A 27,937-nucleotide genomic window follows, 5' to 3' on the forward strand; every position below is an offset into this window, starting at 1 on the left:
GTGTTGGAGGAATGGCTGTGCAGAGGGGCGGAATAGATTTGTATGATACAATGGAATGATCACGATGTTGTCAATGTTCTTCATGTTCAATAAATATTAATATATTTTTTTTTTAAGTGGGTAGCACTCTTGCCTCTGAGTCAGAAGGTTGTGAGTTCAAGTCCCAGTCCAGGGACTTGAGCACATAAATCTAGGCTGACAGTGCAGCACTCCCTCAGCACTGCACTTGACTGTCAGAGGTGCCGTCTTTTGGATGAGACGTTAAACCGAGGTCCCATCTGCCCTCTCAAGTGGACATAAAAGATCTCATGGCACTTTTTTGAAGAAGAGCAAGGGAGTTATCCCCGGTATCCTGTCCAATATTTATCTCTCAATCAACATAACAAAAAGCAGATTATCTGGTCATTATCACATTGCTGTTTGTGGGAGCTTGCTGTGCACAAAGTGGCTGCCACGTTTCCTACATTACAACAGTGACTACACTCCAAACGTATTTCATTGGAGATGTCCAGTGGTCATGAAAGGTGCTATATGAATCCAGAGTAATTATTTGCACTATTTTATTTGAGCGTCCTTCTGCGTCTGCATTCCTGGGACTCCGCTCCCGACACCTGCGCATGCACAGACCCCTCCATCCCAACACCAGACGTTGTGCCTGTATTGTGAGGAGCTGTGCTGCACGGAGCTGCTTCTAGCTTTTGGATTATCTTCAGGACTTTTGCTCCATATCCCTTAATCCCCTTACCGAACAAAAATTTATCAATTTCAATTTTGAAATTTTCAATTGACCCCCGGCCTCAACAACGTTTTGGGAATCACTGGTTCCAGATGTACACTACCCTTTGGGTGAAGAAGTGCTTCCTAACATCAGCCCTGATCGACCTAGCTCTAATTTTAAGGTTATTGCCCCTTGTTCTGGACTCCCCCCCCCCCACCCCCCAGAAGAAATAGTTTCTCTCGATCTACCCCAGCAAATCCTACTAATAATGACAAGCGTGTCCGGTCCCATGGAGAGACTGACACTTGCAAGGGGTTTACCTGCAGTATGTTCCGTTTGGTACGCTCCTCTGCAATCTCTCCCTTTAAATCGGCTACATCTGTCCTGTTAATAATGAAGAGAACATCACTCGATTAGCTGAAGTTAAGTGTGTCTCACCTTACACAGGAGCTGCAATAAACGTTCAACTTAAAACCACAGATGGTGCCTTCAGTCACATTATCTCATTCCTTTAATTGTGTGAATATTGTCTGTTTCCTACCCTCAAGGTGTTGCTGTGCTGGGCTCGGCCCCAGAGTCACAGGCATCCATCCAGTACTATCCCACACACCATTCTACAGGGGCCCATTGACCTTGGGTGGTATCAGAGCTGAACCCAACCCTGATGTTGTTCAACGCCCACAATCACCAGCAGGGAGCACCGGACAGCAATTGAGAGCAGGAACCCTGGCTGGTCCTTCCTCTCAGGAAACTGAGGCCAAACGCAGCTGTCGTAACTCGGATGAGAAAAGGCAACAGAGCAGGGACTGAGCCCGAGACAGCTGGTCGGTACAATTGAGGCACTGGGGCTCACTCTGCTCTCTGTTTTGTCATCAATTTTCCCTCATTTCCTTTGGCTACATGTCTCCATGCCCCGTCCTATCTCAGTTAGATGGTGCTGGTCTGTCCTGTCCCCAGTTACATGCTGCTGGTCTGTGCTGTCCCCAGTTCGATGATCTGTCCACTGTTAGATGAAATAAAGACTGGGAAAAGTTCCTGAATTGAACGTTACTTACATATGCAGATTCTTCAGCAGATCCAAGCCGAGCTGTAGACTCCGCACTTCCGCCCTCAGCGCTGCAATGGACGTGGCGTTGTCCTCGCTCTGCGCCTCTCTCTGCAGTTTGTTTAGTGAACCTGGTTTTACAGCAGTTGAGCGGTGCATTTGGTACGGTGGGGGCTCGGGCAGTTGGATGGTTGGAACAATGACCTTGGCCGACGCTGCCGGTGATGTTGGCATCTTGGCATCCTGCTATTGACAGTTTGAGTAAAAGAGAGAATCAAACCTGCTCCAGGCACCATGTACCCACACACAGAATTATAGCACAATTAAAGATTGCCTTGGAGACGGTGGAGAGATTTACTAGAATGGTACCAGGGATGAGCGACTTCCATTATGTGGAGAGAGGCTGGGATTGTTCTCCTTCGAGCAGAGAAGATTAAGGGAAGATTTATTAGAGATGCTCAATGTTGTGAGGGTTTGGATAGAGTGGATGGGGAGGAACTGTTTCCACTGGCAGGAGGGTTGGTAACAAGAGGATGTAGGTTTAAAATAATTGACTAAAGAAGCGGGGGTGGGGGGCAGGGAGTGAGGAATTGTTTTATGCAGCGAGTTGTTCTGATCTGGAATGTGCTGCCTAAAAGGGGGGTGGAAGCAGATTCAGTAATAATTTCCAAAAGGGAATTGGATATACTTAAAAAGTAAAGAATTGCGAGGCTGTGGGGAAAGAGCAGGGCGAGTGGACTAATTGGATAGCTCTGTCAGAGCTGGCACGGGTACAATGGGCCGAATGGCCTCCTTCTGTGCTGTAAGATGCTGTTAATTGCCTCGGGGACTGTAGCTGGTGCCACATACTGTTCGGTCACCCTGAGGGAAGTCCCTTGGGTAGCTGACCCCACGGCCTCTGCCAGCGCAGTTCTGTAGCAGCGAGGTTTGCTCCCAGGTGAAAGTTTGAATGCGTTTCTGCGTCTCTGTCGAGAGAGGATTTGCACGAATGCAGATGTCAGCCACAAACTCCCATTCCCCCTGTTATGTATGTAAACACTACCAAAGTGTGACACTTGACACCAGGGGGCGCACCCATGGGAGACCCAAGGGTCACCTGCACACCCTGGGCAAGCAGGTATAAAAGGCAGTCTACCATGCTGCCTCTACACTCTGGAGTTACAATAAAGAGACCAAGGCCACAACAGTTTGAGTTTAAGATGTGCAGTCTTGTGGAGTTATTCTAAACCTAACACCCCCATCCGGTGATGTGTCTCTGGGACACCAGCAAACTCCACCAGCTCCTCCAGACAGGAACATTTAAGGGGGGAAAAAAACACCTTCTAGGGAAGGAGAAAGTGAACAAATAAGCAAATTTAAAAACCTCCTTTTCCCTCAAGTTACTCAGAATCCTACCCAGCAGCCTCCCGCTCACCTTTGACCCTCAACAGACCTGCTGCTCTCAGTCTCTCTGAGCCTCCGTCCAAAGCCCATCAGCTGTGGGCTGTTGCTGAAGAGAGAAATAGGTGGATACATATTGGGATTGTAACTCTTCAAGGAGACGTGTCATGGTCTGAGGGAATTAAGTCATTTTTTGGGCGGGGGACGAGCCCTACAATACGATATATTGGGGGGAGAATTGCGGTCGGAGGCTTCCTGCGGGTGAACACTTCCGACCGGAAAGATTTTTACGAAAATACCTGGTGGTCCCGGAAGAACGTAGGATTGCGGTCGGAGGCCTAGTTTCACAGTCCAGCATACGGGAACATGTCTTCCAGGTATTTGTATCCTGGGATCACGTGGGCCTGGACCACCAATCACTATGTAGTATTCTCATTCATAGTAATGGAAACTCTGTTTATACAAGCTGCCATTACTATCAATGAGAATAACCCCAAAAAACAAGAAACACAACATAATAAATTTTTTTAAAAACAACTCACATATTTAAAATTAAATGAAATGAATGTAATTAAAAGTTTTAGAAAAAAAATTATTATTTTGAATTTTTTTAAATGTGTTTTAATAGGGTTAAAAATAAATTTACCTTACTGGACAGGGTTTTTAATATAAAAATTATTGATACAATTTTATTTTTCTATCTTTTAAAACTCATGCTGGTAAAAGTAAGGTATATGCCTGCTTTTATGAGGCGTAAGAGTTTGAAGGACATTCGCTGGGCAAGTGTTGGGCAAATAGCCCAAATCTCCGCCCGCGAAGCCCCTTCTCCCGGGATGCGTTGGAATTGTCAAAAGACATTTAGGCAGATCGCGAGTGCCGGATTTCGGTGCACGCGCTTTGCATGCCTAATCCCGGAACTAGCGGGGCCTCTATGGGCGCAGGCATACATCGCCGTACCCAGAGAAGCCGCAATTTCAGGGCCATTGTATTATATTGTTAATCGATCTATGCACATACACGCTACCAGTTCGCAAGCTTCACTTCCGGTTGTCACGGTATTTGGGTCACGCCTTTGCTGTCAACATTTAGCATTATTAGTCATAATGGAAATCCCTTATGTAGACGGAGGCTGGGCAGAGCTGTAGTTGTAGTCTATGACCACCAGCTCCACCGCATCTTATGCTACTTCATGCTCTTCATCGCGAGCAATGGCACGGGAGATCGACCAGCACTGGACGGAAACAGAAGGAGGACAACGTTCCTGGCGGGGGGCCTGATACTTGATGCTCCCTTTCAGACACTGTGCATTCCCAGTTGCTTTAAAAAATAAAAAAAAAATAGGTTTTGACATTTGGAGTCTTCCCTCTCCGCAAGCGCTCAGAACCAAGGGGCGAACAGGGGACTCACGGCGGGGGAAGCAGCAAACTGAATGGGTGGCCTGCGCCCTTGGGGTTTGGGCCTGTCTGTCGTCGGGTGTGTCAGCTTCTCAGCGGAGACAGCCAGCGTGTCAAAGGTCACCGAATCTGAGAGGGGGGGAAAACAAAAATCACGTCTTAGAAATATTTTTAAACCGCAGTTTTCTGCGGTTGGACAATTGGTTCTCATTCATCCCAGCTCCACGGTCAATTGGCCGTCACCTGATGGGAATTTTTGATCACCACCCCTTTAAGAAATACATGATTGCAATGGTCTTGTGATGTCAATGTCAGCTGCTGCATGAAGGACTGTTGTCTACTCAAACGCATGCTTCAGATATACTGACATTAACTGCAACTGCCGTCTATAGAAATGCATTCTTTGCACCTTAAAAAGTCTAGGCTGTCACTCCTCGGTGCCAGTACTGAAGGGAATGCTGCACTGTCGAAGGTGTGTTCTATCATATGAAGCGTAAGCCGAGGCCCCATTTGCGCTCTCAAGTGGATGTAAAAGATCCCATGCCCACTATTTCAAAGACGAGCAGGGGTGTTCTCCCCGGTGTCCTAGGAAATATTTATCCCCCAACCAATATCACAAAAACAGATTATCTGGTTATTATCACATTGCTGTTTGTGGGACCTTGCTTGTGCGCAAATTGGCTGCCGCGTTTCCTACGTTCTAACAGTGACTGCACTTCAATAATACTTCATTAGCTAGAAAGTGTTTTGGGCCGTCCTGTGGTTGTGAAAGTTTTTTTCTCCGTTCCGCTGATCATCAACAACATGTATTTATACAGCGCTTCACCGGAGTGTTATCAGACAGAATTTGAAGGTGGGTCACATAAGGAGATATTGGGACAGATAATCAAAAGCTTAGTCAGAGAGGTAGGTTTTAAGGAGTAATTTAAAGGAGGTGAGAGATAGAGAGGCGGCGAGATACAGGGAAGGAATTCCAGAGCTTAGGGCCCAGGCAGCTGAAGGCACGGCCGCCGATGGTGGGGCGAAGTTAATCAGGGATACGCAACAGGCCACAATGGGAGGAGCGCAGAGATCTCGGAAGGTTTTAGGGCTGGAGGAGCTTGCAGAGGTAGGGAGGGGTGAAAAATGTGTTCTAGAATTTAGGGCCTAGAAATTGGCCTCATTAGCGCCTCCAGTTATTGCCTCCAGGGGGGCGATAACACGGCGATAACCGGGTTGTGACCAATGGTGGCGATAACAACGATTCCCGCCATATTCGGCAGGAGGTTTGAAGCGGCGGCATGGCGTTGCGCCCCGATCTCCTTCGCCCGGATCTCATGACATCATCGGCGTGCGTAGCGCCCCGGACCCGAACTTGAGTTCCGTTCCCTGCAGCATCGCCGGGCGAAAACACCGACAGCTGCAGGAGATGTCCATCGGGAGGCCGGGCACTTCGGGGGTGGTGCTTAAAGGCGAGGTGGCCGTGGGTCTTTGCCCGTGATCCATCAGCCTGGTACTCTGCTTGATCGGGGCTGCCGTCAGGGTGGAGAAAGTAAATTGCTTTTCCTTTACAGATCCTTTAAGGGAGGGAAGGAGCCTTTCAACACAGCAGCACACTGCACGATCCACAACTACTGCCCCGCGGGCTGCCCAGTGCACTCCTGGAGGGAAGTAGAAGGCCTAGTTCAGCTTTCCATGTCCTCCCTGGAGCACAACCGCTGAATTTTTCAAAAGGTTTGAAAACTTTAGCGCCTGCTGCTAACTTTTCAAACTTTTAAAAGTTAACGCCCCAACCGACGCGCTCCCCAATTTCTCCCCCTCGGTTTTTAAATGTGTAACGTGTACAAACTACTATTAGCATTTATCACCACCCCTGCAACTGGGTCCAACTCAGCCCAGGTCAAGAGGCGGACATGTCTCGTCCGCTTGCTGACTGCCGGGGTCTGACAGCCAGTGGGCATCTAGTGGGCATTTTTTCACATAAAATGTTATATCTACATAAATCCTTTCTCTATTTTTGAAACTGGCATTGGGCTGTAGAATTCGCAAGGGGGTTAGAGTATGAGTTTTCCATAGAATGCGGATCTCAGAGCCTGAATGGATGTATTCTGCACAATTCTGGCTCCCTATCTGCCAATAGATTTCTACATGGGTGGTGAGTAAGAAAGAGAGAACTTTCATTTATATAGCACCTTTGACATCCACAGGATGTCCAAAAGTGCTTCACAACCGGTGAGGAACTTTGGAAGTGTCATCGCTGTTGTAATGTAGGAAACACAAGATGCACTGCAGCAACTCGCCAAGGCTTCTTCGACAGCACCTCTCAAACCCGTGACCTCTACCATCTAGAAGGACAAGGGCAGTAGGTGCATGGGACACCACTTATAAGTTCCCCTCCAAGTCACACACCATCCTGACTTGGAAATATATCGCCGTTCCTACATCGTCACTGGGTCAAAATACTAGAACTCCCTCCTAACAGCACTGTGGGAGCACCTTCACCACAGGGACTGCAACGGTTCAAGAAGGCGGCTCACTACCACCTTCTCAAGGGGCAGTTAGAGATGGGCAATAAATGCTGGCCTTGCCAGCGATGCCCACATCCCAGGAATGAATAAAAAAAACACAACAGCCAATTTGCGCACAGCAGGCTCACACAAATAGCAAACGAGATAAATGACCAGTTAGTCTGTTTTTGATGGTGTTGGTTGATGGAGGGTGTTGGCCACAAGTCCTCCCATGTTCTTCTTCGAATAGACAGGACCTCGGTTTAAGGTCTCAACCAAAAGGCTCCCTCAGTCCCACATTGAAGTGGCAGCCTAGATTTTATGCTCGCATCTCTGGAGTAAGCCATAAAGTGGCCACCTGTTGACTCAGTGAGAGTGTCACCACTGAGCCATATCTCGCTCGTGATGCTGATGCTCAACTTTCAGCGCTGCAGAGAAGCAATGTTAGACTGAGCCTGGAGCAGAGAAATGTCGAGTACCAATGCTGCTGTGCCACTACTGCTCTTGCTACCATCGAATAACCCTAAGCACCAAGCCAAGAGCACTGATTGCTGCAAACAACAGTCTATACCAATGTTCCTTCCAATGCTGTTTGGGTGCACGGTATCTTTGCCAGCGGTCTTGTGTGGGACCTCCCACCTGTTGCAGGGTCACACACCTCCGAGGGAGCATTGTTCCACACTTCACATTCCAACTTACAAGACAAAAGAAAAACTTGAATTACTATTGCGCCTTTCATAACCTCAGGATGTCCCAAAGCGCTTCACAGCCAATGAAATACCTTTGAAGTGTAGTCAATGTTGTATTGTAAGAAATGCAACTGTCAATTTGCGCCGAGCCAGGTCCCATAAACAGCAAAGTGATAATCTGTTTTAGTGATGTTATTTCATATTGGCCAGGACACCAGGGATAACTCCCCTGCTCCTCTTCGATACAGTACCATGGGATCTTTTATGTCCACCTGAGAGACGAGACGGGGCCTCAGTTTAACATCTCATCCGACAGACGGCACCTCCGACATTGCAGCGCTCCCTCAGTACTGCACTTGAAGTTTCAGCCTAGATTATGTGCGCAAATTTCATTGAGTGGGACTTGAACCTTCTGAATTAAAGGTAAGCGTGCTGCCCACTAAGCCATAGCTGATACCTCAAGCCTCAGAATAAATATTTGGCAACTCAAAAAGAAAATGTACAACTGAAAAACAGCTCTGAATAAATTGTCTATGACCAAGGCAACTGAATACGTTAAATACTATTTTTATCACATTGGATGTTGTTTGGGATCACATTCCACATTTAAATTAGTTTTTCTGTGAAATCTGAAACCCAACAGCCTCATGCATGACATGCGAAAAGAAGTAATTACAATGGGAGTGCAGTGGGACATGGATTGGCCTCCATAGGCAGCAGTCAAGGCCAGCAGTGTTAGTAGTGTGTAAAGGCAACTTGTCCAATGGACTGAAGTCAAACCACAATACAAATGGCCTCTTCATATTGCAGGTACCAGCTCCGCACTGGTGTCTGTATGCAAGGCAGCAGCACCTAGTGAGACTACATAACACAACACAGCAGGTCAGATACAGCACGGGTTAGATACAGAGTAAAGCTCCCTCTACACTGCCCCATCAAACACTCCCAGGGCTGTGATTGGAGCATTTTATTGGACAGTGTAGAGGAAGCTTTACTCTGTATCTAACCCGTGCTGTACCTGCCCTGGGAGTGTTTGATAGGACAGTGTAGAGGGAGCTTTACTCTGTATTTAAACCGTGCTGTACCTGCCCTGGAAGTATTTGATGGGGCAGTGTAGAGGGAGCTTTGCTCCATATCTAACCCGTGCTGTACCTGCCCTGGGAGTGTTTGATGGGACAGTGTAGAGCGAGCTTTACTCTGTATCTAACAAGTGCTGTACCTGCCCTGGGAGTGTTTGATGGAACAGTGTAGGGAGCTTTGCTCCGTATCTAACCCGTGCTGTACCTGCCCTGGGAGTGTTTGATGGGACAGTGTAGAGGGAGCTTTACTCTGTCTCTAACCCATGCTGTACCTGCTCTGGGAGTGTTAGCTGGGACAATGTGATCGAGTGTAGGAGTTTTACACTGCTCAATGCTGACATTGTATATAACGTGTCGTGTATATTTTATTGCTGACTACACTAATCTCTCAGCAATGAATGCACAAATGCACCAAACAGTATCAAAGAAACAGCTACTCAGTCTTACGGGGGCTTGATATTACGTACAAAGTGTCACTGTTCAGGGCTGAGTTAGACTCATCGTATGAAGACCTGCAAAGTGGTGAATGTATAAGTGCTGAACATGCAGGTAAATCAGACCCTGATTCTTAGGGGACTGATGCATACAATACACAAATGCTCCCCTCCCGCGCTCCCTCGGTTGGACACGGCTGTGCACCCTCTCCGTGCCATAGTTTCGGTTATTTGTAACAGCATAATGCCACTCTCACCCTTACCTGAGTCACTGGTCCTGTCTCCAGCCGGTTTGCTGTGTTCCTGCGGAGGGAGAGCCTGTTCTCCATTAATTCTGGAAAGGAAACATTTGTAATCATCGGCCCAGAAATTCCTCTGAGGGTCTTCCCGCGGGCAATTGCCTCCTCTCTGGAGATTTTGTACGCATTTACCTGGTGGTCTAGGAGGCGCCCTGATTTCCGATAGGGAGGCCTTCTCCTCCCGCGCTGCGAAGCGCGCTCCCATGCAGAGGGTCCCGACGCAGAAGATACAGTCATGTGTGACTGCTCAGCCAATCAGGTAAGTATTTCACAGGTTCCCGTTAATAGCACTGAGACTCGCGTATCTACCAGTTCTCAGTGCTATTAATGGGAACAAAAGCAATCACACAAAATAATAAAAAATAAAAAACAGACCACGCATATTTAAAATTAATTGAAATTAAAGTTATTATGTTTTATAAAGATAAAATATTTTCCTGATTTTTAAAAAAAGTTTTTTAATTATGGTTAAAAATAAACTTACCATAGTGGGGAGGGTTTTTAACAATAAACTATGTGTTTTACTTTTATTTTACAATTCTTTATGTGTTTTAAAACACTTGCGCCTGTAACAGTAAGCTATGCGCCAGCTTTTACAGGCGCAAGAATTTTGAGGACATTTGCTGGGCAAGATATAGATGAATAGCCCAATCTTGCCCGTACAAATGTCCTCGCTCCCGATCTGGCTACAATCTGTTAAGCTCCAGTTTGACAGATCGGAAAAGTCGGTTTTCAGCGCATGTGCATTGAGTGCTGAAAACCGGCTTTTCCGATGCCTTCCCGGGTCCGTATACACTTCGTACGGGCCCGGGACGTCGCAATTTCTGCCCCATGGTCTCTTCAACGTCTCACTGCCTGTACTTTAAAAAAAATAAGCAAAGCACAAGTATGCAAATCTGTTCCTTGTTTTTGACATCCCCCACTGTCTGACTTCCTCTCTCATGTCCTTACGTTGCTGTGACACTATGTGAGACCCCTGCTAGTATTAGAGCCCGACAGAGGGATCGTTAGCCGTTGGCTGCATGTCGGAGGGAGACCAATTTATCACCAGGTCTTACTGCAGGGTGGTCTTGACTTTATTGAGATGAGGAGGAATTTCTTCTCTTGGAGGGTTGTAAATCTATGGAATTCTTTGCCCCAGAGAGCTGTGGAGGTCGGGTCATTGAATATATTTAAGGGGGAAAAAGACAGATTTTTGAGTGATAAGGTTTATGGGGAGTGGGCAGGGAAGTGGAGCTGAGTCCTTGATCAGGACATCCATGATCTTATTGAATGGCGGAGCAGGCTCGAGGGGCCAAATGGCCTACTCCTGCTCCTATTTCTTATGTTCTTATGGTCTTATGTGTGTCCCCTGGTATCCGGCACCCTGCGACACCTTGGTCAAGACCCTTCCCCTCCACCATAATCGAATGCTTTACTGACACCTGTTGTGAACCTTGGCAACAGGGGTCAATGGAGCATTGGACCTTGGTGGGGGGACGAGACGAGGAATAGAGTCAAACTCGCACAAGGGCATGTTCCAGCAGGTGTCGTGGGATAGTAATCAAGAATGGGAAGTCTGGGAATTCTCTCAGTTAGCACGTCGCAATCAGGTAAAATACTTTGAGTAAATGGTTGCAGTTTACATTCAACCTGGGCCTCACAGTCTTGTAACAGACTTCTATAAGCCTATTTTATAAACTGATCCATATAACCACAGGGAATGACTTGTGACTTCATAATCAGCGGAGGAATGAGCCTGACACAATCTGGTGCTGGTTTAGCCAGGGTTGGAGAGGGTCAGGAACCTGTCAATGGTCACCGTATCTACTGTATGACTGGCCAAGAGGAGGCTCTTTAACCTAACCTGAAGCAGGGTAAAACCACCTGTGAAAAGATTTATTTATCCAACCTCTGTCTCAATTCTTTTTGTGATTATTTTTAATTGGTATCCTCTCATCACCATCTCACCAACCAGTGGAGACAATCAATTGCCAAGTGTCCTAACCCTTCATGACCTTGATGACCTCTATTAGTTCACCCCTCAGCTTTCTCAGCACCAGTGAAAAAGCTCTCCAGTCCTTTATAACTGCAATCACTCATCCCTGGTAACATACCAGTGAACCTACACTGCAAGTTTTCCACTGAGTTAAGAACATAAGGAATTGGAGCTGGAGTAGACCATTTGGCCCTTCGAGGCTGCTCCACCATTCAACAAGATCATGGCTGATCATACTCTTCCTGTAATAGGAGGCGCTAAACTACAATACTCCAAATGCAACCAAACTGAGGTTTTGTAGAAGTTCAATATTGCATCCTTGCTTTTATATTCAGTATTTTGTTTGTTTACCACCCTTAATGACCTATATGTTAACACATCAAAGTCCCTTTCACCCCTACTCCATTTCACAACTTGCCATTTAAGTTGTATTTCCTTTCCTTACTTTTATTTGAAAAAAGTACTTTTCACATTATTTTACATCGAACTGCATCTGCCACATATCTGCCCAACCTGCTAGCCCATCTACAAAAACAACAACAACTTGCATTTATATAGCGGCCTTAATGTAGTAAAACGTTCCAAGGCACTTCAAAGGAACGTTATTAGACAATATTTGACACTAAGCCACATAAGGCGATATTAGGACAGGTGACCAAAAGCTTGGTCAAAGAGGTAAGATTTAAGGAGCATCTTAAAGGAGGCGAGAGAGATAGAGTGGCAGTTAGGTTTAAGGAGGGAATTCCAGAGCTTGGGGCCTAGATAGATGAAGACATGGCCACCAACAGTGGGGCAAATTAAGTCAGAATGAGGCCAGAATTTGAGGGCTGAAGGTTTCTCCTAGGGTTGTAGGGCTGGAGAAGTTTACAGAGCTGGGGCCATAGAGGGATTTGAAAACAAGAATGAGAATTTTAACTTCGAGGCGTTGCTGGACCGGGAGCCAATGTAGGTCAGCAAGTGGTGGGTGAACAGGACTTGGTGCGAGTTAGGCCAAGGGCAGCAGAGTTTCGGATGAGCTCAGGTTAATGCAGGGTGACATTTTTTATAGTTTCTTCAGCACATCCCTGACCTTGCAGGTTTGGGATGCAGAAACCTGACTTTGGCTGCACACCCTTTACTTAGCGGGGTCTAGGTAGAGTTTAGTTTCAGCGACAGCTATCACAGTGAGGTAATCACGTGTTCTTGTCAGACAGGAATTTTTTAGGCAAAATGGGGCAGTGGAATTGCCCTTTGCGTCCATCAGACGAGGCAGAGTGCTGTCTCAGACGTTCCACCTCGTTGGCGGGGCGCTCCTGAGGCATCATCACAGCGCTAAGTCGAGTGCAGTGCTGAAGAGGTCAGTATTAAGCGGAATCCCTACGTGGCGCTGATGTGCCACAACATCCCGTGATGCCAGCCCGGTCGAGATGAGGGCTCCCATTGTTGGGACGACGGAAGAGTCGGCCAACAAAAGAAAAATGGCATCCCGGGGCGCACATGGCTCCCCCTTTAGGGGTGCCCCGGGCTGATGTCAGTCAGCCTCGCGTCTCGCAGGGCAACTTCCCCCCCATGGGGCGCAAAGGGGTCGGTGTGCACTCCGATGACGTAATCGCGGGTGTGCGTCTGCCTGGGACGAAAATCGCGGGGCATGGCACTAATATCAAATCGCCCCCAAATCTCGGGGGCAATTTCAGCCCAGGCGCAACTGCCTCCCACCCCCGGGCAAAAAGGCCATTGCGCCCCATTAGTGCCCCACAGCAGCACTAACACAACACAAAAAAGGGACAATTTCGGCCCCTTGGTCACTAAATATAACAAATCTATCAGGAATAAGTTACTAGGGAAGGTCATTGGGGCTAATACCATAAATGGGTTCAAGAGACAATTAGCTACATATCTTGAAAAGGAAGTTTCAGTGATACAGAGGGTTCTAGATAGAGTAGGTAGAGAGAAACTGTTCCCAGTGAAGGAAGGGTTGAGAACCAGAGGACACAGATGTAAGGTGATTGGCAGAAGAACCAAAGGCGACATGAGGATAAACTTTTTTACGCAGCGAGTGGTTAGGATCTGGAATGCACGGCCTGAAAGGGTGCTGGAGGCAGATTCAATCGCGGCTTTCAAAAGGGAGTTGGATAAGTACCTGAAGGAAAAAAATTTGCAGGCTACGGGGAAAGGGCAGGTGAGTGGGACGAGCTGAGGTGCTCTTCCAGAGAGCCGGCACGGACTCAACGGGCCTCCTTCTGTACTGTAACCATTCTATGATTCTACGTGGTGTTGAGTTTCTCAAACAAGTTTTTGACATTAAGATCTTTACCGAGTTCCCTTCCTCAGGTGGAACTCATTGACTAATCATCATCACCCAGTTCTCTAACCAGGGACAACACCTCATAGGCCGGACTATCAGTAACCAGTCTCACCACAAACCGTTGATCCTTCCACAGACACACCTCCGGGGCCAGACCAGTAGCAATGGGTCAGTTTACACCGAGATACGCATTTTCTGAAGACACTTCATTTTGATTGCACTTGGTTTGCAAGAAAGTGCGTACCATGTCGGCCGGACTGGGACTGACTAGGACCACCACAAACCACTTATCTTACCAACATTAGCAGCTGATGGCCCAGAGCAGAGTTTTGAGTGATCAGCTAGCTGAAGAGCAGCAATAAAGACAAAGATAAATAAATAAATGACTTAAAATTAGTTCCCTCTTATCCTTCTGCAGCAAGACTTGGACACCTAACATGTGTTTTACACTGAGAAATATTAAGAAGCATCACCCCTACTTTAGAACCTTTTTGGCTAGAAAATGAGACGCCTCTAGACTGCAATTTCCAGTAGTACATATTCAGAGACATGTTTGTGAAGCCACTGTATAGAAAATAGGAGCAGTAGTAGGCCATTCGGCCCTTCGAGTCTGCACCGCCATTCAATATGATCATGGCTGATCCTCCATCTCAACACCATATTCCTGCTTTTCCCCCATACCCCTTGTTACCTTTTGTGTCTAGAAATCTATCTATCTCCCTCTTAAATATATTCAGTGACTTGGCCTCCACAGCCTTCTGTGGTAGAGAATTCCACAGGTTCACCACCCTCTGAGTGAAAACATTTCTCCTCATCTCAGTCCTAAATTTCCTACCCCATATCTTGAGACTGTGACCCCTTGTTCTAGACTTCCCAGTCAGGGGAAACATCCTCCCCGCATCCAGTCTGTCCAACCCCTTCAGAATTTTATACGTTTCAATGAAATCCCCTCTCATTCTTCTAAACTCTAGTGAATGCAGGCCTAGTCGACCCAATCTCTCCTCATACGACATCCTTGCCATCAGTCTGGTGAACCTTCGCTGCATTCCTTCTATGGCGAGTTTATCCTTTGTTAGGTAAGGAGACCAAAACTGCACACAATACTCCTGGTGTCCCCTGGTCCTTGTACATTGGTACACGGAGCCATGTGTGGTTAAGGGTTAGAGCAATCTACAAAGGGTGGCAACAAGTGACCTACCAAACTAGAGGTCCTTCTTTTTTTTCATTCATTCATGGGATGCGGGCGTCTTATTGCCCGTCCCTAATTGCCCTTGAGAAGGTGATAGCTTTCTAGAACCACTGCAGTCCGTGTGGTGAAGGTGCTCCCACAGTGCTATTAGGGAGGGAGTTCCAGCATTTTGACCCAGCGACGATGAAGGAACGGCAATATATTTCCAAGTCAGGATGGTGTGTGACTTGGAGGGGACCTTGCAGGTGATGGTGTTCCCATGCGCCCGCTGCCCCTGTCCTTCTGGGTGATAGAGGTCCCGGGTTTGGGAGGTGCTGCCGAAGAACAGTTGCTGCAGTGCATCCTGCAGAAGGTACACACTGCAGCCACAGTGTGCTGGTGGCGGAGGGAGTGAATGTTGAAGGTGGTGAATGCTTGTTTGGAGTCATTGTCCTTGTCTGTCTATGATGGGTGACCTTTGCTGGTTAGCTGCCCCTCCTCTGCTGGTATGCCTTCTCATCTTCGAGGGGTGCTGTGGGTGTTGATGGAGGCTTGTCTGAAATGACCCCAGTTACCTGATGGATTCTTGACCAATGTCCTTAAGCCCTCTGGTCACTATGAGCCCTAGACTCTATTTCAGACTCAACACCATCAAATTGGATCTCAAGCACAAGGCAACAAGCCAGTGTGCCAACAGAATTATGAGATGTGAGGTCAATTGGAGATGGCAAATTCCTGACCAGGACCACACTGGCAAAGAGAGATGGGAGAGGGAGTGCTGGCCAAGTAAGCTGTGTAATGAGGAAAATAGCCACTGTTGATGAGAGGACTGAACCATGAAACCAAAGATAATGGGTGGGAAAAGTTTAAAAATCTATTATTAATGCCCCATCTCCAACCTCCCTTTCCTCTCCAAAGTCCTTGAACCTATTGTCACCTCCCAAATCTGTTCCCATCTTTCTCGCAACTCCATGTTTGAATCTCTCCAATCCTGTTTCCACACATCCTTTGTGACTGTAAACTATCCCTCCTCGTCCTACTTGTCCTGTCCACAGTCTTTGACAGGGTTGACCACTCTATCCTTCTCCAACGCCTCTCCACTGTCATCCAGCTGGGTGGGACTGCACTCGCCTGGTTCCATTCTTATCTATCTAATCGCAGCCAGAGAATCACCTGCAACAGCTTCTCTTCCCGCCCCCCGCATCGTTACCTCTGGTGATCCCCAAGGATCTATCCTTGGCCCCCTCCTATTTCTCATCTACATGTTGCCACTTGGCGACCTCATCTGAAAACACAGCCTCAGTTTCCATGTGTACGTTGACGACACCCAGCTCTACCTCACCACCACTTCTCTCGACCCCTCCATGGTCTCTCAATTGTTAGACTGCTTGTCTGACATCCAGTTCTGGATGAGCAGAAATTTTCTCCAAGACCGAAGCCATTTTTTTCTGTCCCTGCCACAAACTCTGTTCCCTAGCCACTGACTCCATCCCTCTCCCCAACTTCTGTCTGAGGCTGAACCAGACTGTTCGTAATCTTGGTGTCATATTTGACCCTGAAATTAGCTTTCGACCACATATCCACTGCATAACTAAGACAGAAGACCGCCTATTTCCACCTCCGTAACATCGCCCAACATCACCCTTGCCTCAGCTCATCCGCTGCTGAAGCCCTCATCCATGCCTTTGTTACCTCTAGACTTGACTATTCCAACGCACTCCTGGCTGGCCTCTCTGATTCTACCCTATGTAAACTAGAGGTCATCCAAAACTCGGTAGTCCATGTCCGAACTCGCACCAAGTCCCGCTCACCCATCACCCCTGTGCTCGCTGAGCTACATTGGCTTCCGGTTAAGCAACGCCTCGATTTCAAAATTCTCATCCTTATTTTCAAATGCCCCCCATTACCTCGACCCTCCCTATCTCTGTAACCCCCTCCAGCCCCACAACCCCCCAAAATGTCTGCGCTCCTCTAAACTTGCACTCTTGAGCACGCTGATTATAATCGCTCAACCATCGGTGTCCGTGCCTTCTGTTGCCTAGACCCCAAGCTCTGGAACTCCCTGTCTAAACCTCTCCGCCTCTCTACCTCTCTTTCCTCCTTCAAGACACTCCTTAAAACCTACCTCTTTGATCAAGCTTTTGGTCACCTGTGCTAATTTCTACTTATTCGGCTTGGTGTCAAATTTTTTTAATTCTCATAATACTCCAGTGAAGCGCCTTGGGACGTTTCACTATGTTAAAGGCGCTATATAAATGCAAGTTGTTGTTGTTGTCTAAAAAGCTGGCTGGGCTAATCCCAGATATAAAGGCTTATTTTGTCCGAGACCCCCGATTATGATGCCCTGTTGTACCACCTGTTAGAATGAGAATGGATGCTTCTGATATTTCCCAGGTTCTAACTAACAATGCCCAACTAGCCGTTACATTTTTTTTTTAAACTTTCTTCGAAATGCTTTATCCATGAGACAGAAGTGATGCTGAGTCAGCACGGCGCGAGGACACACATTACTGCAGGAGTTGGAGACGGTGCAGACAGCGCTACCCCGAGTGCACACACCACATGCTTTCACTTACTTAGTCGGCAGACTCACTAACACCGGCTTCACTTTTACAGGTGGGGGCATCTTTCTGGGAGGCATCGGGTTGGGTTTGGCTGCAGGTTCTGACCATTCGCTCCTGGATTCTTTCTTCTCATCTGCAAGAGAGACCGAGGCAGTGAGAGAGCCGGAAACAGAAAGGCACGGGCACAGAATGATGGGGGAGAGAGAACATCAAACGGGCAGATGCAGATGCAAAGTGAGATAGATAGATAGAGAGAGAGAGAGAGAGAGTGAGAACTAGTGGCAGACGAGAGTGACAGGAAGAGATTAAAACACACAATTGCAGAGATAAAGGAAGTAAGACTTAGACTTATATGACACTTTTCACGTCGTTCCAAAGCGCTTTGCGGCCAAAGAAATGCTTTTGAATTTTAGTCACTTTTATAAATATAGGAAACAGGCAGCCATTTGCTCATGGCAAGCTCCTGCACACAACAATGAAATATATTACCAGGTCATCTGCTTCTTTAGGTATTGGTGGGGGATAAATATTGGCCAGGACACTGGGAGAACTCCACTGCTCTTCTTCAAAATAGTGCCATGCGATTTTTTTTACGTCCTCCTGAGAGGGCAGACATGGTTTCGGGTTAACGTCTTACTTGCAAGACGGCACCTCCGGTAGTGCAGCACTCCACGGGGAGTGTCAGTTTAGATTATGTGCTCAGGACTCTGGAGTGGGACTTGAACCCACAACCTTCTGACTCCGAGGTGAGAGTGCTGCCCACTGAGTCGCAGCTGACACTGTAGATATAAAGGGACCTTCACAGAAATTGAAGGAGAAACTCGGAAATGAATGACGGTGATATTAGGGATGAACGCTGAACACGTTCACATGACACTCATCTGTCCTCAGTTGTAATGCACGCGGTAACAAGTTAATCTCAATGGATTAACACCGCCATTAAAATAGCACATGAAAGAATTTCCTAGGAATGTGTTAAGCATTTGTCCTCTGATGTAGTTACAGTTTTCTAGGAAAGAAAGATTCATGCAGAGCCCGAGAGAGGAAGAGGCTGAGAATGAGATGGGAGAGACAGCAAGTGAGAGAGACACTCAAATAGAGCGGGATGATGGTAGAAACCAACCAACAGAAAGAGGTCAAAGAGGCAGAGGCATGCTGAGTCCGAGAAAGGGAGAGACAGACAGTGAATCGTACAGAGCGAGGGTGAGGGGGAGGGTCAGAGGTTCCATCACATGACCTCCCGCCTCCACCAATTGGTCACCCAAAAGGTCCATCTTTGTGGTGCACTGCTGTCCCCTGCCAAACAAAGAGTGAATAGGCTCCTCGTTACCCCACTGGATGAATCTTTACTGTCAGTCAAACAGCCTCTTCCCCATTTCCAATACTTTTATAATAGATAGAAAGTGCTCCAGGAAAATGAAAAAACACGCAATCTTTCTAATGTCCCTGTGGGTTTCTGGGAGATTAATCTTCAATCCCTGGCGACTCCAGGGCAATCTTGGAGGATTGGAAACCTTGGTGAGGACACAAGACAGGCAGACCATGAGAGAGAGAGTGAGAGAGCAAAGGCGAAAGACATAAAGACCCTTCCGTGCAACAGTTAATTTTAAAACTCAGGTCGGCAGTGGATGAGAGAATGTTGGTATCACAGAGCGGGAGCAGTTACTGGCGCTGTCGATGGGGGTTAGTGGGGACTTTTGACACACATTACTGGTTCACATATACACTAACAGGATGCGTTTGCCGACACATCAAGCAGTGTTTCTCTGGTTTCAGGTATTTGTGCTGCTGGTTTGAGAATTTCTACTTCATTCCGTCGGCTTCTGTCGCAAGCTTATATCTGCTGGTCGGCCAAAGAGAATTAAATTTTAGAATAACCGCTACTAATGAAGTCTCAGCAGATGGAGCTACTGCTACCCTCTACCCTCTACCCTCTGCCCTCTGCCATATCCCCTCTGCCCTATTCCCTCTGCCCTCTGCTCTCTGCCCTATCCCCTCTGCCCTCTGCTCTCTGCCCGCTGCCCTCTGCCCGCTGCCCACTGCCCCCTGCTTGTTACCCTCAGCCATGTGTCATTCACACAATCCACTCACTAATCTTTTCATACATTGTTGAAACACACAGCAATGAGACTGTCATGTATTCAACCAGCATTGTAACCCATATATAATCTGACCTAAATTGTACACTGTGAGAACACTGACCACTAGGTGGTGAACTTGTGGGAGACACTCCTAACCTAGACCTTCAGATATAAAAGGGGAAGCTCCACCCACTTCCAGCACTTGAATGCTATGAAATAAAGGACAGGTCACAGACTGACCTTCTCTCAAGCATGGGCCTCGTGTGCATTTATACTGTGTAGTAAGGACGTATCAATGGCGACAAGAAACTGGGAATTAAACCACGCGAGCATGGCTACTAGCAGAACAGACGAGAGGTACTGTGTTAAGGAATGGTTGGGACAGAGATTCAACATTGTTAAAGCAACACACAGTTCTCCAGGCAGACAAGGGCAGTCGGGCATGCCCCAACATGTAGTCGAACCCAGAGGGGGAGTTCGACAGAGACAATGGCAAGCTGAACGGCGATTCACGCCATTGCAAGGGACAATGCGGCCAGTAATGGGGCCATCAACACCTGTTAATGGCGCACTCAAGGACAGTCACAGGGGCATTCAGGGATGATCGACTGGCAAGGGACCTTTTGTTTCAAACAGCAGCTCATGCTGGGGGCGTGGAGGCACACACTCAGCCGGAGTTTGCAGAGGTGAGCAAAATATCTGCAGAAATTGCACAAATGAACGCTGGGGGAATCGCTGGAAGCTGAAGTTCAGCGAGTTCATGTGGAGCACGTGTACAGTTCATACACCAGGACGCCACCAATAATGATGAAAGTGCTCCTCAATGGCATCCCAGTATCAATGGAGCTAGACACGGGGGCCAGCCAGTCCCTGATGGGTATCAAACAGTTCGAAAAGTTGTGGGCGTCCAAGGCCAGGAGGCCAAAATTATCGGCGATTGACGCACAGCTACGGACTTACACAAACGAGATCATTCCGGTGCTAGACAGCACCACGGTAGTCATGACCCACAAAGCTTCGGAGAACAGACTGCCACTCTGGATTGTCCCAGGGGATGTCCCGCACTACTGGGGAGGAGTTGGCTTGCTGTCATGAACTGGAAATGGAGCGATGTCAATGCAATTTCCTCTGTGGAGCGAGTATCATGCTCACAGATCCCTGGACAAATTTGACTCATTATTTCAACCCGGCATTGGCACTTTCATGGGGGCCAAGGTAGTGATTCACATAAACCCGGACGCCAGGCTAGTACACCACAAGGCCAGAGTGGTGCCATACGTGATGCGGGAAAAGATAGAAGGTGAATTGGACTGCCTGCTGAGGGAAGGCATCATCTCGCCAGTCGAATTCAGTGACTGGGTGAGCCCGATTGTGCCGGTGCTCAAGGCGGATGGGTCGGTCAGGATATGTGCCGATTACAAGGCCACCATCAATCGGGTGTCACTCCAAGACCAGTACCCACTACTGAGAGCGGAGGACCTCTTTGCGATGCTATCCAGTGGCAAACTTTTTTCAAAATGGACCTGACCTCAGCTTACATGACCCAAGAGCTGGCGAGTGAGTCAAAGAAGCTGACCACCATCAGGCACACAAGGGGTTATTTGAGTACAACAGATGTCCATTCGGGATTCGCTCGGCCGCCGCGATCTTCCAACGAAATATGGAAAGCCTCCTCAAGTCGATTCCAGGGACGGTGGTTTTTCAGGATGATATCCTCATTACGGGTTACGATACTGAAGAACACCTCCACAACCTGGAGGAGGTGCTATGCAGACTGGACCGGGTAGGGCTGCGACTGAAAAAGGCGAAGTGCGTCTTCCTAGCTCCAGGGGTAAAATTCCTGGGGATGAGGGTAGCAGCAGACGGGATCAGCCCTACTGTGTCCAAGACGGAAGCGATCCAGAGAGCACCCAGACCCCGTAACACGACGGAGCTGCGTTCATTCCTGGGGCTCCTGAACTATTTTGGTAACTTTCTTCCCAAATTGAGCATGCTGCTAGAGCCGCTACACGTGCTCCTACGCAAAGGTCGTGAATGGGTCTGGGGGGACAGCCAGGAAAGGGCTTTTAATAGAGCATGCAATTTGTTATGTTCCAACAATCTGTTAACGCTATATGACCCATGTAAGAAACTTGTGTTAACGTGCGATGCGTCATCCTATGGTGTCGGATGTGTGTTGCAGCATGTCAATGCCAAGGGTCAGTTACAGCCGGTAGCTTATGCCGCCAGAAGTCTGTCCCAGGCAGAAAGGGGCTACGGGATGGTAGAAAAGGAGGCGCTCGCATGTGTATATGCGGTAAAGAAAATGCACCTGTAACTGTTTGGCAGGAAATTTGAGCTGGAGACAGATCACAAACCCCTAACGTCCCTTTTGGCTGACAACAAGGCCATAAATGCAAATGCATCGGCCCGCATACAGAGGTGGGCACTCACGTTAGCCGCCTATGACTACACAATTCGGCACAGACCGGGCACCGAAAACTGCGCCGATGCACTCAGCAGGCTCCCACTAGCCACCACTGAGGGGACTACCGAGCATGCTGCTGAGATGGTCATGGCTGTTGAAGCTTTCGGAAGCGAAGGCTCACCCGTGACAGCCCGTCAGATTAAAGTCTGGACAAATAGAGACCCGCTATTGTCTCTAGTCAAGAAATGTGTCCTGAATGGGGACTGGGTAAGGATGAACTCTCGATTCAGGCCGATTGCCTACTGTGGGGAAACCGCGTAGTCATGCCCCAGATGGACAGAGAGGTGTTCATCAAAGAACTCCACAATGGGCACCCGGGCATTGTCACGATGAAGGCAATTGCCAGGTCACACATTTGGTGGCCAGGGATAGACACAGATCTGGAACTTTGTGTTCGCAGGTGCAACACGTGTGCCCAGCTGGGCAATGCGCCCAGGGAAGCCCCTCTTGGCCCCTGGCCATGGCATTCATGTGGACTACGCAGGTCCTTTCATGGGGAAAATATTTTTGGTTGTGGTAGACGCCTACTCCAAATGGATCAAGTGTGACATTTTAAATTCAAGCACATTCTCTGCCACGGTAGAAAGTCTACGGGCAATGTTCGCTGCCCACGATCTACCGGACATCTTGGTCAGCGACAATGGCCCGTGCTTCACAAGCACTGAATTCCAGGACTTCATGGCAGGCAATGGAATTAACCATGTTAGAACGGCACCATTCAAGCCGGCCTCAAACGGCCAGGCAGAACGAGCAGTGCAGATAATCAAACAGGGGATGCTCAGAATCCAAGGGGGTTCCCTACAATGCCGCTTATCACGCCTCCTGTTGGCCTACAGATCCCGACCACACTCGCTCACAGGGGTTCCACCCGCAGAGCTGCTAATGAAAAGGACGCTCAAAACCCGGTTATCCCTTATACACCCCACCATGAAAGAAATTGTCGAAAGCAGGCGCCAGTCACAGTATCACTACCATGACAGGAATGTGAGGGCGCGATGTATTGATGTAAATGACCCTGTTTTTGTCCTCAACTACGCTGCAGGGCCCAAATGGCTCGCAGGCACCGTGGTTGCCAAAGAGGGAAATAGGATTCTGGTAGTTAAACTTACCAATGGACAAATCTGCCGCAAACATGTGGATCAAACAAAAAGGAGTTTCAGCAACCCCATAGAAGAAGCAGGGGAAGAACACGATGTCGAGTTCACTCCACCACAGGTGACTGAACACAGGAACCAAAGGGAGGAGAGCAGTCTGGACAGGCCTGAGGCACCACAAACAGCAGACACTCAGGCCAGCGCCCAACAACCGGAGCCCCAACTCAGGCGCTCTACAAGAGAGCGTAAACCACCAGAGAGACTCAACCTGTGATCCCAATAAGACTTTGGAGGGGGGGAGGTGATGTCATGTATTCAGCCAGCATTGTAACCCATGTATAATCTGACCTAAGTTGTACACCGTGAGAACACTGAACACTAGGTGGGAGACACTCCTAACCTGGACCTTCAGGTATAAAAGGGGAAGCTCCGCCCACTTCCATCACTGTGTGCTATGAAATAAAGGACAGGTCACAGACTGACCTTCTCTCAAGCATGGGCCTCGTGTGCATTTATACTGTGTAGTAAGGACGTATCAGAGATCACAGCAGGAAGTGCTTGCGGCTTACACTCGGCGCTACGGTATAATAATTGTTTATAGAAATTTCACACGTTGAATTCATTGTTGCTTTTAATTGTGTTGCAACCATAATCAGGGGATGTAACTGTCAACAAGCAACTAAGTGTAATTGTAGGATCCAACACTCCGCTCTTAGCACTACTAATCCGCAGTGCACACTGTGCCCAGTGCAGTCAGTGCGGGCTCTGTGGGTACACACTGTGCCCAGTTCAGTCAGTGCGGGCTCTGTGGGTACACACTGTGCCCAGTGCAGTCAGTGCACACTCTGTGGGTACACACTATACCCAGTGCAGTCAGTGCACACTCTGTGGGTACACACTGTGCCCAGTGCAGTCAGTGCGCGCGCTCTGTGGGTACACACTGTGCCCAGTGCAGTCAGTGCACACTCTGTGTGTACACACTGTGCCCAGTGCAGTCAGTGCGCGCGCTCTGTGGGTACACACTGTGCCCAGTGCAGTCAATACGGGCTCTGTGGATACACACTGTGCCCAGTGCAGTCAGTACGGGCTCTGTCGGTACACATGTGCCCAGTGCAGTCAATGCACGCACTCTGTGGGTACACACTGTGCCCAGTACAGTGAAAACAAACTCGGCAACAAAAACTTACATTTCTATAGCATTCATGACAAGCAATGATTCACTCCCGTCTGGTACTTTACGGCCCGTGTGTGTCTCAGTGTCGGCTCCTGTACATGTACAGCACACAGCGGGTAAAAGGGAATGATTCACTCCCATCTGGGCTCGTGTAGGTCTCAGTACCAGTTCCTTTACACTGTAACTGGATGAGCTGTGACCTAACCATAGCACAGGAGCCTGTGTTGAAGAACAGGACTGGCAGTGTTGATCGCAAATGGGCCAGGATCCATCCATCCTTGATGGGCCCAGAAACTCTGTGAACAACAGCGCTCTCGCGCACAGCGCCGAGTGTCCCTGGAGGAAGGCTCACACCGTCCACATTTGACACAGGCCACTATTGAGTGTCAAACAATAAACATTAGCCGTGCAAATATTAGTGTACAAGCAGCTGATGGGGTAGGCCTTGACTTTGTGCGATAGTGTGAAACTGGTCAAAGTTATTGTGCAGCCCGCTTTACATCGCTACCTGTTTTTAGTTCCGTTGTCTTCAATGATTAACAGCGGCCGACTCGCTGTCACCTGGTTTACACTATCACACTCCGTCACCATCTGCCCCAGTGAGTGATTCCTTCGCCTGCTGTTTTAAAATAAACTGGTTGGGGCTTCCGTTAAAATAGCTGCCAGAGCAATCTATAGAAAGCAGACCTCGATAGATTTTTGTATATTAAGGGAATCAAGGGATTATGGGGACAGTGCAGGCAAGTAGAGTTGAGGTAGAAGATCAGCCGTGATCTCATTGAATGGCGGAGCAGGCTCGAGGGGCCGAATGGCCTACTCCCGCTCTTCATTCTTATGCTCTTGTGTAAAGCCACCAGCGCCCATGCGCTAATACTCACTCAGCAGCATTGCAAGACCTCCGCCTCTTATGCTCTGAGGCGAGTGCCGTTTATAAAGCGATCCGCGTGGAGATCTTCCAACTCACGACTTTCTTATAACCAGGTCTGCACTTTCAGAGCATCGAGTGACACTAACCAAACCTAGCGAGTGAGGTTCTTGGGCTGCCCGCTCTCCTCAGTCACATTTCAGGTGGGTGGGATTTTTTCCGCTTACCTTTGTGGTCGACTTTCCAAACGGACGACTCCGGGGTCTTTGCTGTTGCCATGGCCACGGGTTTAGAAGCTGGAATAAAATAGAAACTCAAAGAGACGTCCGACTTAACAAGAAACAGTCATTGTTCATGTGCAGATGAGAGAAAGTTGTGAAAGTGCATCCTAATCAGAAGCTGACTTGAACGAGGTACAAACTGCCCTCCACAGATGGTCTGTGACTGCCATAGCTACACATATCTTATGTTAAGTCGTATTCGTGTTCTCTGTGCTTTGGAGCTGGCAGATTGGAACTTTCCTAGCTTCGTAATGCTTCAAAAACATGTACAGAAGGGGAAAATACACATGATCCTTGGATCCCACAAGTTCCGGTTTCAGAACCAGGTTCTCTCCACACTGGTTCCACCTCTGCCCCTATGCGCACATACACACACTCAATGCAAACTCGGACGTAAGGTATTATTTGAAAAAAATCCCCGTGAGCATCTCATTGCAAAGTGCCTTGCACGCTTGCAAACTGCAGCCCAGCACAGTCTGGCTGGCAGCCCACAGATTCAGTCACATGTTGTGTGGTTAAATGCAGCTTCCTGAGCACAGTGAGAACAGGCCGCGTAACCAACAGGTTCCCTACGGAAACCCCGCGATGTAAAATAAAACGGCAGGCTCGTGTTCACACGCGCTGTACCCCCGTCCCTCAGGAACAACTCGAATCGCTTCACGCGCTTCACGTGCTAAGCTGAACCACTCCAATGTTTTGGGCGTCGGGGTCCCATGCTATCGTGCCCGAGGCCCACTCATCATCCAAAGCGTTCTGCGCCCCGTCCTACCCACCGACTATGCAGTCTTCGCATCGAGCTAACTGGGCATCCTGTCTCAACATGTCATTAGGGCCAAAGCCCCATCATGTGGGATCAGGAGAGGCCTATCCAAATTGTTTCCATTCTGCCCATTTTGCGCTGGTTTAAAAAACATCACGCAAGAAGCTGGTCCCACCCACAAAATGGCCACGCCCCAGATAACGCCCCAGTTAATCACCATGACGAGCTTCGCGAAGGGCGCTCATTTACAGGCCTTCCAGAAGGCTCTAAAAAATGAAGCTGGTTCTTTTGGGCATAAGGACACTAATAGGCACATTTTAACAAGCTTTCGAACATCATTTTTTTTCAATTTACTAAGCAACTAACTACCGTACCCCAATATAACTAGGAATTGGTTCTGTTTAGTTTCTTTAAAGTCATTTTCAGTTATTTAAAATCGGGTTACTCACAGATGTTGGAACTGCCACACTGATTAAAACGCTGATTTATTTGTGGTAAACCCATTTCCAGCTGTATCCATCAAACCGGTGCCCAGTTACCATTCTGACATAAATCAATGAACGTTGAAAGCAAATGGCATGTTGGCCTTCATAGCGAGGGGATTTGAGTACAGGGGCAGGGAGGTGTTGCTACAGTTGTACAGGGCCTTGGTGAGGCCACACCTGGAGTATTGTGTACAGTTTTGGTCTCCTAACCTGAGGAAGAACATTCTTGCTATTGAGGGAGTGCAGCGAAGGTTCACCAGACTGATTCCCGGGATGGCGGGACTAACCTATCAAGAAAGACTGGATCAACTGGGCTTGTATTCACTGGAGTTCAGAAGAATGAGAGGGGACCTCATAGAAACGTTTAAAATTCTGATGGGTTTAGACAGGTTGGATGCAGGAAGAATGTTCCCAATGTTGGGGAAGTCCAGAACCAGGGGTCACAGTCTAAGGATAAGGGGTAAGCCTTTAGGACCGAGATGAGGAGAAACTTCTTCACCCAGAGAGTGGTGAACCTGTGGAATTCTCTACCACAGAAAGTTGTTGAGGCCAATTCACTAAATATATTCAAAAAGGAGTTAGATGAAGTCCTTACTACTAGGGGGATCAAGGGGTATGGCGAGAAAGCAGGAATGGGGTACTGAAGTTGCATGTTCAGCCATGAACTCATTGAATGGCGGTGCAGGCTAGAGGGGCCGAATGGCCTACTCCTGCACCTATTTTCTATGTTTCTATGTTTCTATTGTTGTTTTAAATTGCTTGTTAAAACGTTGTCCCGATTGTGCTGGTTCATGGCAGATTTAGCATTCGATGATATTCAAATGAGTTTGAGCGGAAACTTGAGAAGATCTAGCACAACTTTGGGCACCGATTGCACCCAAAGCAGAAACTCTACCCATGGCGTTTTGAATTTGGTCTCCAACAGCCACATTCTGAATGAGGACGAGTCTCCCGATGGAGAAGACACACAGCACTGTAACAGCCCTTCACTGGCTGCAGGAGCCTGATATCCCGACCTCCCCCGACCCCACCGAACCCGCCCCCCCCCCCCGTCCTGCTGTCGCTCCCAGCATGCCATGTGCCACACATCAAAGTATCCCAAAAATATTGAAATGAGCTGGCCTACCATTCGCTTGGACCGTCAGCTCAGCTGCCACACAATTTGCTACAATCCCATTGACAATATCACAGCCAATTAAGTACTTTTTGAAG

At 48.2% G+C, this 27,937-nt stretch overlaps 1 protein-coding gene across 1 annotated transcript in view; it reads right to left on the bottom strand.

The window, feature by feature from the left end:
- The window catches only part of sh3d21 (SH3 domain containing 21), a 131,117-nt gene that overhangs the window by 8,165 nt on the left and 95,015 nt on the right, over positions 1-27,937 (bottom strand). The window contains exons 11-16 of the mRNA XM_070898718.1: positions 25,427-25,495; positions 17,531-17,651; positions 9,489-9,559; positions 4,551-4,666; positions 1,774-2,009; positions 1,039-1,102 (exon numbers count right to left, since the gene is read on the bottom strand). Of these exons, the coding sequence (XP_070754819.1) occupies positions 1,039-1,102; positions 1,774-2,009; positions 4,551-4,666; positions 9,489-9,559; positions 17,531-17,651; positions 25,427-25,495 (677 nt within the window). The remainder of the gene's footprint in view (positions 1-1,038; positions 1,103-1,773; positions 2,010-4,550; positions 4,667-9,488; positions 9,560-17,530; positions 17,652-25,426; positions 25,496-27,937) is intronic.

The sequence above is a fragment of the Pristiophorus japonicus genome, chromosome 14 (assembly GCF_044704955.1).
Source record: "Pristiophorus japonicus isolate sPriJap1 chromosome 14, sPriJap1.hap1, whole genome shotgun sequence".
NCBI lineage: Eukaryota > Metazoa > Chordata > Chondrichthyes > Pristiophoridae > Pristiophorus > Pristiophorus japonicus.